The 13,969-nt window shown below is 37.3% G+C and overlaps 1 protein-coding gene across 12 annotated transcripts in view; it reads left to right on the top strand.

Annotated features, from left to right (window-relative positions):
- The window catches only part of PARD3 (par-3 family cell polarity regulator), a 648,562-nt gene that overhangs the window by 383,438 nt on the left and 251,155 nt on the right, over positions 1-13,969 (top strand). For all 12 annotated transcript variants that reach the window (XM_081971096.1, XM_081971094.1, XM_081971102.1 and 9 more), the window contains exon 10: positions 13,813-13,952. In XM_081971096.1, the coding sequence (XP_081827222.1) occupies positions 13,813-13,952 (140 nt within the window). The remainder of the gene's footprint in view (positions 1-13,812; positions 13,953-13,969) is intronic.

Raw genomic sequence — 13,969 nt, 5'->3', positions numbered from 1 at the left:
GGACGGATACATTTATATATTGACAGATATACCTTAGGATCTAGAATTTCCCAATAGAGGAAAAGTTGAAAATGGTCAATTTTCTAACTGCCCTAAACAAGAGAAAATGAAAGGAAGATTTTCAACCTGAGAAGAGCAGAAGAAGAAGTAGGCAATGAGCTAAGAGAATGTAAGAAAAGATTGCAACTTCCACTGACTAGCGATAATTAGCTATTTAGTGGTTTCTACCTTGGCATATTAATAATGATTACTTACCAGCTGTACTGTGTTGATTGACTGGAACATTTCAGCCACGTTCAAGTGCCATTTCATACTTTAACAAGGCTTTTTTTTCAATAGCTGTCACAGGGGGCTTTTATTATGCTTTAATTATGATCTAATTAAAGATCATTGTATTCTTTTTTTCATGCAAACTTATCTTTTTTCTTGTGAGCAACCAGGTTTCTCTTTTCTAGTTCCTGAATGTTAAGCTAAACAAACTTGAATGATATAAAGTTGAGTTGGAGTGTGCCTACGCGCTTGCATGCGTGCATAAACATATACTCTGTGTGTGTGTGTGTGTGTGTGTGTGTGTGTGTGTGCATGTATACACGCATACATACACACATACCAGTGGTGGGTTCCATCTCCCGTTGCAACCGGTATGCTGCAATGGGGCCTGGCGTGCACCACGTGCATGCGTGCAGTGTGTGTGTGCGTGCATACCCACCACCCGTGATGCTCCAGTTACTTGGTGGAGCATTGCTCAGGTGACATATGCTCCATGTGCAGATGCAAATGCCGCGGTCAGCTCAAATAGAGGTAAGGAGAGCGGGCAGGTGGGCCCTCCGGAGCACCGTACCGGAACTATACCTGGTGCTCCCAGCAGGCACTGGTATGCCCATACCGGAGCGTACTGGTCATACCCCCCCACTATATTATATTCAATTCCCAGTAAGGGTATGGCTAGATGATGAGAGCTAAAAAGCTTGAAATAGATCTATACTAGTCTCCCTTTATTTATTTATCAGCACAAATGCAACACAAATGTAACAAAGGCAACATAAAAAATGGCTTTCTGCCTGGATGGCTCCTAGGGTGAGCCAAAAGACAGAAAAAAGGAAGCAGTATGCTCCCCCCCATATTTGGGCATACCAGGGGTTGTGACACAATACATATACATATGTACATATGTACATATATACGCATATGTACATATATACATATATACATATATACATATATACATCATATATACATACACACACACATATATATATGCATACATACACACACACACACACACACACACACATATATATATGCACATACACACACTTTCACACATACAAATAAATAAATAAATAAATACACACATATATGTATAATATATACATGTGTGTGTGTGTGTGTGTGTGTCTGCGTGTGTGTGTGTATGTATAGCTAGTGATTGTGTACAAAATTACTTAAGGCCATCAGTTTAAGATGATACCCTTGTGGTTGGAGAAACGTCATTCATAACTGAATGAATAATCCTGTGGTTACAATTATAAATTTATTCACTATGGAGATTTACCAGTTTTTCAACCGTAATAGATAAGGAGAAAGTCAATTAAAACATTGCAGGGACATTGTGCAAGATTCTGATTTTCAATAATTGAAATCCCAATCTTGTAATTTATATAATTGCAACAGAAATTTAAACTTAGTAATGGACTAAACACATTTTACATCTCTTGAGTATACGTAACTGTAGTACAAATAGATGTGGAACAGCATAGAACTTCATTGTATTAAATTAAATGAGGCAAGCCTTTGAAGACTTCAATAGTCAATTTAGAATAAGTTACTGAACTACTCTCTAACTAGGGCCAGTCCTATTAAAAACATGCCAGATTTGAAGAAACCACAGTGCAGATGACCAGTTTCTAGATATTGTTCTAACAGCTGGTAAATATATTTCAAAATCTTTTGTGACAAATATATATTAATGTTTATATCTACTATATATTGTGATACCAACAAAGATCTTTTTGCTGGTGCTTGCTGTATGAGTTAGATGGGTAAAACCATGGAGAAGTGTTTGCAAACTAAATGTCTTCTTCAGAGATCCATTCAGTTACATTTTTTTCTTTATTACATTGTCACAAAATTTTGTTATAAGAGCCTGAAAATATCATCCATGGTCAGTTTTGATCAATTTAATTTTACTAAACTTTAATTCACACAGTCTATACCAGTGATGGCAAACCTTTTTGGCACTGGGTACCAAAAAGGGAGTGTGCGCACGGCACTGAGTGCCTAAAATTGAGCACTTCACGCACTTGCTTCATGCTTTGCTCACACTCGTCTGGGCTGCAACCAGAAAGAGGAGCTGCCCAGGGAGCATGTGCACGCAAGAAAATGAACTTTTCATTTTCAGTTTGTGGCATGGGCACACACTGGCACACACAGCAAAACTTCCTGTCAATGCCGTGCATGCTCACACTGATCAGCTGTCTGGCGCACTTGCTCACACCAGAAAACGGAGGACCACCTCTTCTGGTTTCCAGCACTGCCTCACGCACAAAGGTCAGCTGATCATAATGTGTGCATGCATGCCAGAATCTCGGAAGGGGAACGGGAGATGCCACGCGTGCCATGCAACATGTCTCCACGTGTCACTTCGGGCATGTGTGCCATAGATTCACCATCACGAGTCTATACAGAATCAATTATATGTAACCTTTAAATTAAAGATTCCCCTCATTCTGTGTCTGGTACTGCAATTGAAAGAACTGCTCATTGGTCAGTTCGTTCATTCTTTCATTTAATTGAAACAAACAATATGTTAAAAAGTTAATGATATTTATGTAGTTACTTACCAAGCACATCTAAATTATATTAAAGTAACCAAAATATATCTACCATCCCTAAGGAATGTCACAACATTTGAGCACCCCTAATATTGAATGCTTCTGGACAGTTGCAACTATTTTAAACAAAATCCCAAAAACATCAGCCTGTGGGCTGCTTGCAACCCTACCAAGCAGCATTGTGTGGCCTATTGTTTTTTTTTTTTAAAGTCAATACATTCACCAGCATTGTCCTGAAAGCTGTCTTGCTGATTGTCCCCAATGCCTCCAGCTGTTGCTGCTTTGTAGCCATTAAACAGTTGATTAGTGTCCCAGATATTTATTTGAGACCGGCAGGGATTTTCCGTTGATCAGTACACCCATTTCTCTACTATATGTTGTGCAGGCTGATTTAGAACATAACTGCAGTGTTGTATATTATACAACTTAACAATCAGAATGTGTGATGCAAGTAAATACTTTCACTCTTTATAGCAGCTGGTACCCTTCCAACGTAGCTAAAGTTCATTCTCTGTAGAAATATGCCCTGGGCCATAATTCTCATTAGATTGCACTAAAAAAAAATCTACATGTGGTATCAAATAGCCCAAAGTGAACAGTTGATCAGCTTCTTTTTTTAAATAAAGGATATCATAATACAACAGACCTCAAGGAAGCCTCACCTGCTATTTAAGTAGTAGCAGTTACTTTACCATCATTAGGTTAAAATTTCCTTGTTTTTGTATTTTATGTATTTTATATGGAGGGAGGGGGAGAGAGAGGGGGGAGGGGAAGGACAGAGAAAGAGGGAGTGAGAGTTGTCATATTTTTGAAATTCTTTTCATATTTAACCATTCAATTTCAAACTGTTATATAAAGAGAAGTATACTTAGTATGCTGTACAAGAGTCCTTGTTAAAGCTCTATTTTTGCAAGCTGTAGAAGCTGCATTGTCTAAAATGGCAAAATGGGATACTCTTGCAGTAATTGTGCTTACTTCCATTATAATTTCTTAATATTTATTGCCATTTTGGCATTTTCAAATAACCTGATCTTTCATAGGTATTAGTTATTTAATAAAGTTAGAAGAGAAGGTCAGTAATATGCTTCTGACAATGGAGAATGTTTGTTGGCTTTTTCTAAATGAAAATTGATATCTATTTATCTTTTGTTAAAGGTCGTGCCTTGAACATCTAGCATACAGATTTAGCAGTTATTGGTGATGTTCTAATATGACTGGGACTTTGCAGTTCTGCCAGTCTTCGTAGCTCATATAATCTAAGGTCGATTCTTGCAGACACTTCCACAAGTGCAATACTTTCCTTATATACTACAGAGTTGAACCCATAGATCTTAAAACATCACGCATGAAGTGGATTGAGACTGATGTTAAAATGGGTCCGTGTCAATCATTTTGAGTGGCATTGTGAACACTGAATGTAACATAAAGCACAGTATGAAAGAGAGAAAGATGTGGGGGATGGAGAAACACATTGGGCAATGCAACATTGTTGCATTGTACTTTACAAGTGTACAAGTGTACTTTTAGCCATATGTAGTTCTTCAAAATTGCTAGAGTTTTTGAAAATGTATTTATATATTATTTATTTCATTCTTTACATTTATTATAACCACCCACTCCAGCAGATTCACTACTTGTTCGTGAACAATGAGACATCATCATATGCCTGATATTTGCCTATTTAAAACTTTGTATACTGTACCAGAAAACATTTGAGAAGTAGTTTCACATCTAAGACCCATAAAGGATTATCTGTTATTAATCTTCTCCCTTTTCCCCTTATAAAGTGCAGTGCTAAGTTTAGTGGTAAAAATAAGTAGCTATATTGCTGTAGTATTTAAGCCGGGTGAAAATGGTCCATCTTTCCAGTTAAAGGACCATTTCTGATTGCATTTCTAGAGGACATATCCTTTGGTAGGCATTGTACGGAATGACTCATTCTCTCAGCAATTCTAGCAAATACTTGTGTAATTATTTTGATTGCCTATGCAGCTGCAGAACTTTCATTTTCAGATGACCAGTTCAAGGTTCTAACTGGTCATTTTCAGACACAATTATTGTTATTGCCTACATGCACAGCATCTTAATAGTTTTGCAAAGGGTGTAATTAAACAAAACATTTACTTAGCCTTGATCCATGTGATATTGCAAAACTTCCCTGAATAATGGTTTGCATATAATGAACTTCTAATGAAACATAGTAAATAATGTCATTTGTGTTTGATGAACAATTCACTAAAATCAGAGTGGGATTGCACCTTATTGGGAAAAACAGCGAGGAACAAGTAGGCCTGTAATCAGCTTGCCATCATTGCTCTATTTTTGTGTGACATTCCTACAGTTTTTTCTTTATGCTACAAACATCATGAGGCATTTATTTCACAGTGGAAAAACAGCAAACTTGTGTATAATAACAGAGAAATTAGATCCTTAATTTTTCTATATGCTCCCTATTATAACAGAAAACATAATTTGAATGATCAAAACTTTTAAATAGAGACACAGATCCCCAAAGTTGTTGCAAATCATAATTTTAAAAAGTACAGAAAGGGGAAAGTATAAATACATGATTGAAGTGCATTGATATATTTAATTTCTAGGATAAGTCAATAAAATAAAATTTAGTTTTAGTATCCTGATTCAATCTACTACTTTGTGTAAGGCAGCCTTGAAATTGTCACTCAAAGGCAAATGCAGTTCTTAAACAGGAATATAGATAAGCAACACAGAAAACAGATGTCAGAAAAGGATCCAGTAGTCTATTGAGCCTATCCTTTGAATTGTGTTTGATTGTTTTAGTTTTATTTTCAATTTAGTTATTATTTTTTATTAATTTTTTATTTTGTGTAAAAACAGTATCAGATAAACATATGTTTATCCCAAACATGTTTAAACTTAGTTACTGATGATTGAATAATTGGTTCCAAGCTACCACTACTCTTTCTGTTAGGTAATATTTTCTAACATTACTTTTGATCTTTCTGTCTGTCACCTTGAGGAATGCTCCTGGGTTCTTGATTTTTACTTAATATTGAAAATACTGTCTTATAGAACCTTATTCACGTCCTTAATATATTTAAAGGTTTTAATCATTGTGACCCCTTTTTTTCTGTCTTCCAAGCTCTCTGTCTACTCCAAACTCTCCTGATATGTTTTATCCCTCAGACCTTACACCATAACGAGCCATCTTCCCTTATACACCCCTACAATCCCCAATTTTATTTGTGCTGCTGATGGCCCCTTAGAAATTGAGTTGTTTCTAATATGCTTGTTATTTTCCTTAAGCAGTACTATAAAATTTTGTCTTAGAAGATAATGTTCTCAATTGCTGCGTTACACTGAGTAAGTTACATTATTATTATAGTAAAGATGATGGGTAATGCTCGTTTTGTATGCTTTAACAACTCAGTCATTAAATGAAGTGGTTGCTAAGTGAAAACGCAACTTTGCTTATGATCTTATTTCTGTTTTCCTTCACTTTACACAAGGGCAAGCTAGTAATTATGGGACTGGATGCAAAGTTACATTTTCATTACCATCACAACTGCAAAAGGTCACTAAACAAGGGAGTAACTAAATGGGGATTATCTGTATTGTTACTATTTTAAACAAACTTTATTGTAAAAGAGGTGTTCATTATGAAAATTGATCCTAATATCAAATATGTTGCCAATTTCTAAATCTAGTTTTACTTTTATTTTTAAAAAAACATAATTTTATACTTTTTATAACAATAGTAAAAATGAATATAAAATAAACTTTTAGAGAAAAGTTAAAAAAATAAAAGGTGTACAGAATTTTTTTTAAAAAAAGAGTAAAAAAAAGAAATATTTAAATAAGTGACTTCCAATCTTCTGCAAAAGTATTAAATAAACCTAATTCATCATGTCCTATTGTAGCACACAACTATCTTCTTTTTCCATAACCCATCCCTTATCCATGCACATTAATATTTTAACATTTTACTCTTAGGATTAGGAAATTGTTCATAAACGTTTGCCCCCAAATTTATAGAAATTTTTCATTTTAACCTTAATGAAACAAACCAACTTTGTACTCCTTAATTTTTTCATATTGAGCCATGATGGCATAGTGGTTAGAATGCAGTATTGCAGGCTGCTTCTGCTGAATGCTGTCTGCCAGCAATTCAGCAGTTCGATTATTACCAGCTCAAGGTTATCTTAACCTTCCAACCTTCAGAGATTGGTAAAATGAGTACCCAGATTGTTGGGGTCAATATGCTAACTGTAAACTGCTTAGATGGCTGTGAAGCAATGTATAAGTCTAAGTGCTATTGCTATTTTGTTTCTAACAATTTTAATCTTCAATTCATTTTAATGCTATTGCAGGATTTGTTCTTCAATCTTTCTTTTTTCCCATATGGAAGACTTCTTCAAGTCTTTAACCAACTTCTTTTGTAAGTTCAGTAACAAGTTCCTTTGGAGGTCAGTCTTTTGGGTTTTCTTTGTATTTCCACTGTAATTGTTTTCTCAGTCTTTTAATTCCCCTCTCCCTTTTTTTAAAATTTTCAAGCATTTCTGCAAACTCTTTTGTGTTCATCTTTGACACAATAATGCTGGTCATAATGAAATGTCCTCCTCAGTCTGGAATAACTTCTTTCATTCGTCAATTTTGCAAATAAATAGATTATTGGGGGATGCACCAACTATGTTCATACATATTACTTTTGCTCAAATATAAACGTTACTCATGAATATTAAATAAGGAGAGTTTTAGAGTTAAATAGTCCTTTGTGTATTCTTCCATATATTGTCTTATTCCAATAATATTTTTATAATGCATTATTATTGTCATCTAATGTGAGTGAGCTTTTGCATACAAGCCAATTTAAAAATATTCTAAACAAGCAAATAATTACAAAAAAAATAGAATTAGAATTAAACAAAATAATCACTTGCATTTCTCTGTCCAAAGGCATATATTTTCCCAGAGAATTATCCATTGCTAAAGTACAAATGGTTTAAACTCTGGAATGTTTAGTTTGATTTTAAATGCTTTCAATTCTGTTTTGGCAGCGTGAATAGTATTATGAGATAAACCAAGGAGCACAACACAGGACACAGTGCCTTTAGACAATTAATTAATAGTGGTTTATACATACATATATACAGACATATACATGACAGATAAATCCCTTACCACTCAGCTACAGACACAATGAGAGAAATGAGATACACGAGAAGCGAGAGAGAAACACCGTCTAATGACACCTCTTAAAAGGGTAAATGACTTGTGTGTACCCTACCAGAGTCTTAAAGAGGCTTCGCGTGTATTGCTGAATCAACCACATTGCATCAACTTCCGGTTTACAGCTTACAACCATACATCAGCTGGCAGCTACTAAATCCTTATTACCTGACACTCCTCCCATTTAAAGCTGTACAGCTGATAATCCAAATGCTCTGACATAATCTTTATACTTTTCAACAGGTACAGGTTTTGTTAACATTGATTCCAATTTCTGGCTGATTGTTTCAATCTGTATATGGCCTTATTCAATCTATATATGTATCCAGGCTTCGTACTTTCATTACCTGGAGTTTGGGCTATATATATCTCTTCTGCTAAGTCAGCATTCAAATAAGTAGTAGAAATACCAAAATGATACATAGAATATTTATATGAAGCTGCTAATGCTATTGTTAGCCTTATGGTTTCACTTTTACAGCTTACACCTTATCCGGTTTACAGTTTACAACCTTACATCAGTTGGCAGCTATCAAATCCTCATTACCTGACAAATTCTGAACACATCTTTTTTAAAAGACGTTCATAAATACGTCTGAGATACGTTTAAATACGTTTGATACGTCTAAATACGTTTGAGAATGCCTCAATATCTGTATGTTTATTAATCAAATCTTTAAAGTAGGGAATCTAATTAAAATTCCACTACTTCTATCCAGAATTATTCCACTACTTCTCTCCAGAATTATTTCTTTTTTTTTTTTTTTTTTTTTTTTTTTTTTATAATAAAATTTTATTGGTTTTTCAAAATTTATAGGGAAAAGGGTAAATGGACAGGTATACAAATTTTGGCAGTTGCAAAGTGTGTGAGGCCCCCCTCCCTCCATACCCATAGCGTACATTTATATATAATGCATTAGTATATAATTGATTATAATCAGCATATTAGTTCTATTAATAAATTCAATCAAATTAAACATTACAATATAAAATCCAAATATAATTCCATTTTCACTTTCGGTCAATTTATAATAATATGATTTTCATATTTATTTCTGTGATCTGAGTCTTCTTGCTATTGCCCCATCTCCCTCCACTGGCAGAGCTCTGGCCCCTCCCGTGTCCTGCGTGTCCGTTGTAGTGTCTGGTGGTTTCTCTAGGAGTGTTTTATTTTTTTCCATAAAGGCCTGCGCCTCTATGGGTAAATTAATTCTGATTCTTGTCTCCTCCCAGAATATCAGCATACCTTCAGGCATCAACCATCTAAACCACACCCCTTTCTGGTATAATTTATTCGCTAATTGCGAATAATTTTTTCTTTTTTCTCTAATCTTCTTAGGGATCTGCTTCAGAATGGTTATCTCCATATCATGATATGTCAATGCTTGCCCCCTTTGTACACCCAGAATTTCATCTCTTGTGGTTTTTCTAAGGAATTTAATGTGAACCTCCCTGGGTAAATTGTGTGTTCTAGCATAAGCTGAGTTCACTCTATAAACCAGATCTATATCCCACCCCATCTGTTGTTTTTCTTTATGTGTATAGTCAGCCAGAATGTTTGTCATGATGTCCCTTATATTTTCCCCATCTTCTTCTATAACATTTTGAAATCTAAGATAATAGGACATTCTCTCAAATTCTAATTTCATCTGTTGGATGTCAAGATCTTTGTTCCCTTTCTGCACAGCTTCCACCCCCCCCCTCACCTCCTCCACCCCCCCTTCCACAAGATTCAGTCTTTGTGAGTTCTTATATATTTGGGCTTGATTTTCTTTAATTTCATCTTTCATTTCCCTTAACTGTTTCTTGATTTCCTCCTGGCCCTGTAGAATTTGTTGAAGCATTTGTTGAAAGTCCATCTCTGTAGTCTTATGTTGCATCAGTTCTGTTATCTTTGACTGTGTGGCTGGACTGGATGTTGCGGATGTTGGAGCAGAAGTGGCAAAGCCAGGTTTTCCAGGAGGGGGTCTTTTAGATGCCATCCTTTATAACGTTAAAAGTTCAGTCCAAATATGAAGTAAGCAGTTAGAAAAGAAGGGTAGCCAGGTGAATCCGGGAGCAGAATAACCAGGCAGAAGAGAATCTCTCCAATAAGTCTGGCAATAGATAGAAAATTTCCCCTAGAAGGTTAAAAAAATACCAATCCACAAGAGGTTCCTCTGGGAGACACGGAGACAAAGACCGGAAGCCTGAATTTTAAAGGTGGAGTCAGGTTTCAGAGTTCATAAAGACAACGGAAGTGTGCCATCTTGCCCTGCCAGTTTTGGGCACAGAGGCGTAACAAAGTTTTAAAAAGTTCCAAAAGTCCTCAAATCATTGTAATATGTAAAATTAAATTGAAAAGAAAATCATCTCAGCCTAAGTGAGGCTTCATTCGTTGGCTCTCCCCCCTCCTCCTTCCCCGGGGGCTGAGAGCAAAATTGTTTCTTGCCGCTTGTCCAAGGGGGGGGGGGAAAACCCCCCTCCCTCCAGCCGCACCTCCAAAATGCTCCGAAAGTTGTTTTAAAGTTTTAAAAGCTGAATCAAATCTTCATGCAAAGTAAGGGATGAAGAGAGAGGCAACCTCACCGCACCGCAGCTGCTTCCTTCAATTGTAGCATTCTCCAGTCGGCTTGTAGCGAGGCGCGAGGCGTGGAAACGCGATGCGCCCTCCGAGCTTGCTCCCCGGTGCCTTGGGCGCGCGAGAGAGCCCCCGCCGGCTGCCGCCGCTGCAGGAGACCTCCGCGATGCCGCCCCTCCGGCAGGACCCCTCTGCGGGGTGTCCTGTGCCCCCCAAGGAGTGGGGAAGCCCACCGGGGAGCCGGAGCGGGCAAAGAGCTGCCCGTCGCCGCCGCCGCCGGAACCGGAACTCCACCAGAATTATTTCTATCCATAGCAAACCATAATGTTTGATTTAGATACTAAGAGGAAAAAAATGCAAGAAATTGAAGATATTAAGCAATCAATTCATGATTTAGGTGAAACCTCTGGGAGGTCTCAGAACACAAAGTAAGAATAAAATTAATTAAACCCAAAGCTGCAAAGAACATTCATTGCAGAAAACTGTCACTTTTTATTGTTCACAAGTACTAAAGTCAAAAGATGAAAACTTTGGAGAGACCTCAGCTTGTTCCACATGGGAGATTAAAGGAGATAATAGTCTCTTCATGACTGAATGCTGTATAAGGTTCCTTTCTGCTTAAACCCAAGAGGAAAGAGAAATAAAGGGAACTTTTTAAATGAACAATCTGTTTTTCAAAATGTCTGCTGGGCACGTGGACAGCAACAGCAGTTAAACACTAGGGAGGCATGTCTGTATGTACATATATCCCTTCTCACCCTATGGGCGTTATCTGTCCTGTACCAGAGGTCTCTTGGGAGGGTTGTGGGTTCTATGCAATATTTTTGTTATTCCTAATGTTGCACTCTTCTGGACAGAGAACAGTGGTGTTGGGATCTGTTGGAACCACTTTCCCAGCTTAGTAATCACAGCAGTGGATGGTCCTACCACCAATGGAATCACTTTGCTTTTTTGTTTCAAACATCCTCTACAGTTCCACCTGGTACTCCTCTAGTTTCTCGTGCTCTTTTTTTCTGATGTTCCTATCACTCAGTACTGCTACATCTATCACCACCACTGTCTTCTAGTCCATTTCTACTACACAGTACCTGGTTAATTGGCCACTACTTGCCTATCTATCTGAATCTGGAAGTTCTACAACAGGGGTATCAAACTCGTGGCTTGCAGGCTGCATGTGGCATGCATTGACCACTCCACGTTTAGTGAAGGAGGGAAAAGTCATGATATGGCAATATGACGTGGCAACATGACGCTTCAAGTTTGACATCTCTTTTCTACAGGATGTTCACCCTGTTTTTCTCCACAACATTCTGTGGAATGGCTCTGTAGTCACATGATCAAATTCAGGGACTAGGTAATGTGCCCAACATTATGACTATGGGGGGGGGGGGCTGAAACTCCCCTCCTGCCTGGCCCACTAGGATGTGCAAAGCTTCTGCAGCCTTGGAAATCCTGCTCTGCTTCCTGTTACTTCTCCCTCCTTCTTTCTGGCCAGAAAGCTAGTGAACCTGATGTTTCTATTCTTCAGAAAAATACATTCATTAACTTTCTATGCAGAAAGCCACCACACAAAGCTAGAGAAAGGAAGCTTAGATTCCGGAGATTTGAGTTACCTTTCTCCATGCCTATATGGGAGGGGAAGGCTGTGATAGGTGAGAGAAAGGAAGCCAGTCATGGAGTTACTTTCCATGCGCCCTTTGGCATGGAACTCTTTTGCTCTGTTTGTTTAACAAACACAAGTAAGAGAGCCAGGATTGTACTTACTGAATGAAACGATCATGTGGGCATCTCAGTTAATAACTGCAATGACTGACGACCAAAACCTACGACCAAAATTCTGGACCCAGTTGTAATCATAAATCTAGGATTGCTTGTATGCTTTTCCTGCTATACCCTGCCACTGTTGGACTGAGATCTCTCTGCATAGTTTGTAGGCTCCTGCTTCTAAGATCTTTTCTTCATATTTTATGGTCCGCCTTGCTGGGTTTTTTTTTTTTAAATCCAGCCCTTTCTAGCTACTGATATGTGTGTGCATGTATACACACAACATTTGGAAACATCATATAGAACATCCTTGCTTCTTGCTCTAATTAGACAGCTTCTGGTTTCTTCTATATGCTCTCTATGTGTATGTTCTTTTCAGACGCTGAGCAGGCTTCGAGGCATATTTTACATTTTGTTTTTTTTTTAAATTAAATCAGGCTAAAACTAGACTTTCAGTGGGCTTATGTAGCCAAAACTGGGGATCAGAATTTTCTGATGTCTTTCAGAAGTCACTCTTCCTTGCAACTTTGCACAGGCCAGAACAGAACAGTTGTCGACAGGTAGACAAGCCTGTGCTCCTTCAGGTGGAGCAGGGAACATGAATTTAGTCATTGAAACTCCTTATCCCTTTGTGACTCTGTGTAGCCTTTCTTTTGAGATACTGGAGGAAGCTGACTGGATTAAACAAACTGGAATGTAAAAGCAGGACAACCTTAATCAAACACAAACGTATAGCTACTTTTAAGATTTTGCACTATTGTCTACTTTTATACTGACGCCACATCTATTTCAAAGCATGGGGGGGGAGAAAGGCAGTTTATAAAATTCTGCATAGAATGCGTCCCACTATTCTCAGTAGGTTAGTGATTATACAGAGCTCATAATTTAAATCCATTTCCATCTGGTTTTAGATCTTGATACAGAATTGAGGCAGCTTTTATTATCCTGGTTAATTACCTTTACTGGAAGATTGCTACTGTATTGATATTTCTGGATTTCTTCCCAGTCTTTGAAGTTCCTTTGGACCAGGAAATATTACTAGAATGACTCCATATAGAGTGGTGATTAGAAGTTTGTGAACCTTTTAAAATTTTCAGTATTTCTTCATAGCTAAGATCTAAAATGTGATCTATTCCCTCACCCCAGTGCTAAGACTAGATCAAGAGAGAATCCAATTAAACAGACAAGGAATATTATACTTGTTCATTTATTTACAGTATTGAAAAAAAGGCAAAAAAATATCTTAAGCAGTGTTAATGAAACTGTCTGATATGGCTATGAGAGCTATATGCACATTCTGTGAAGGGCCATATCAGACTGTATTTAGTCAATATGAGCTGTAGAAAGAAAATATGGATGCTTTTAGGTAGCTTTATGTAAATCCAAAGTTTCTGATAATGCAGAGGCACAGAATAAGCTGACAATACTTTTAAATAATTTCTATAGGTACTGAAGGCCTAGGATTTAGCATCACTTCAAGAGATGTTCCTATTGGTGGCTCAGCTCCAATTTATGTGAAAAATATCCTTCCAAGAGGCGCAGCTATTCAAGATGGAAGATTAAAGGCTGGAGACCGACTCATTGAGGTGATGAAATGTCACAA

This window comes from Natrix helvetica, assembly GCF_964273705.1.
Source record: "Natrix helvetica genome assembly, chromosome: Z".
In the NCBI taxonomy this organism is placed as follows: Eukaryota; Metazoa; Chordata; class Lepidosauria; order Squamata; family Natricidae; genus Natrix; species Natrix helvetica.
Note: the sequence above shows the minus strand (reverse complement) of the source record. Positions and strands in the feature narration are given on the sequence as shown.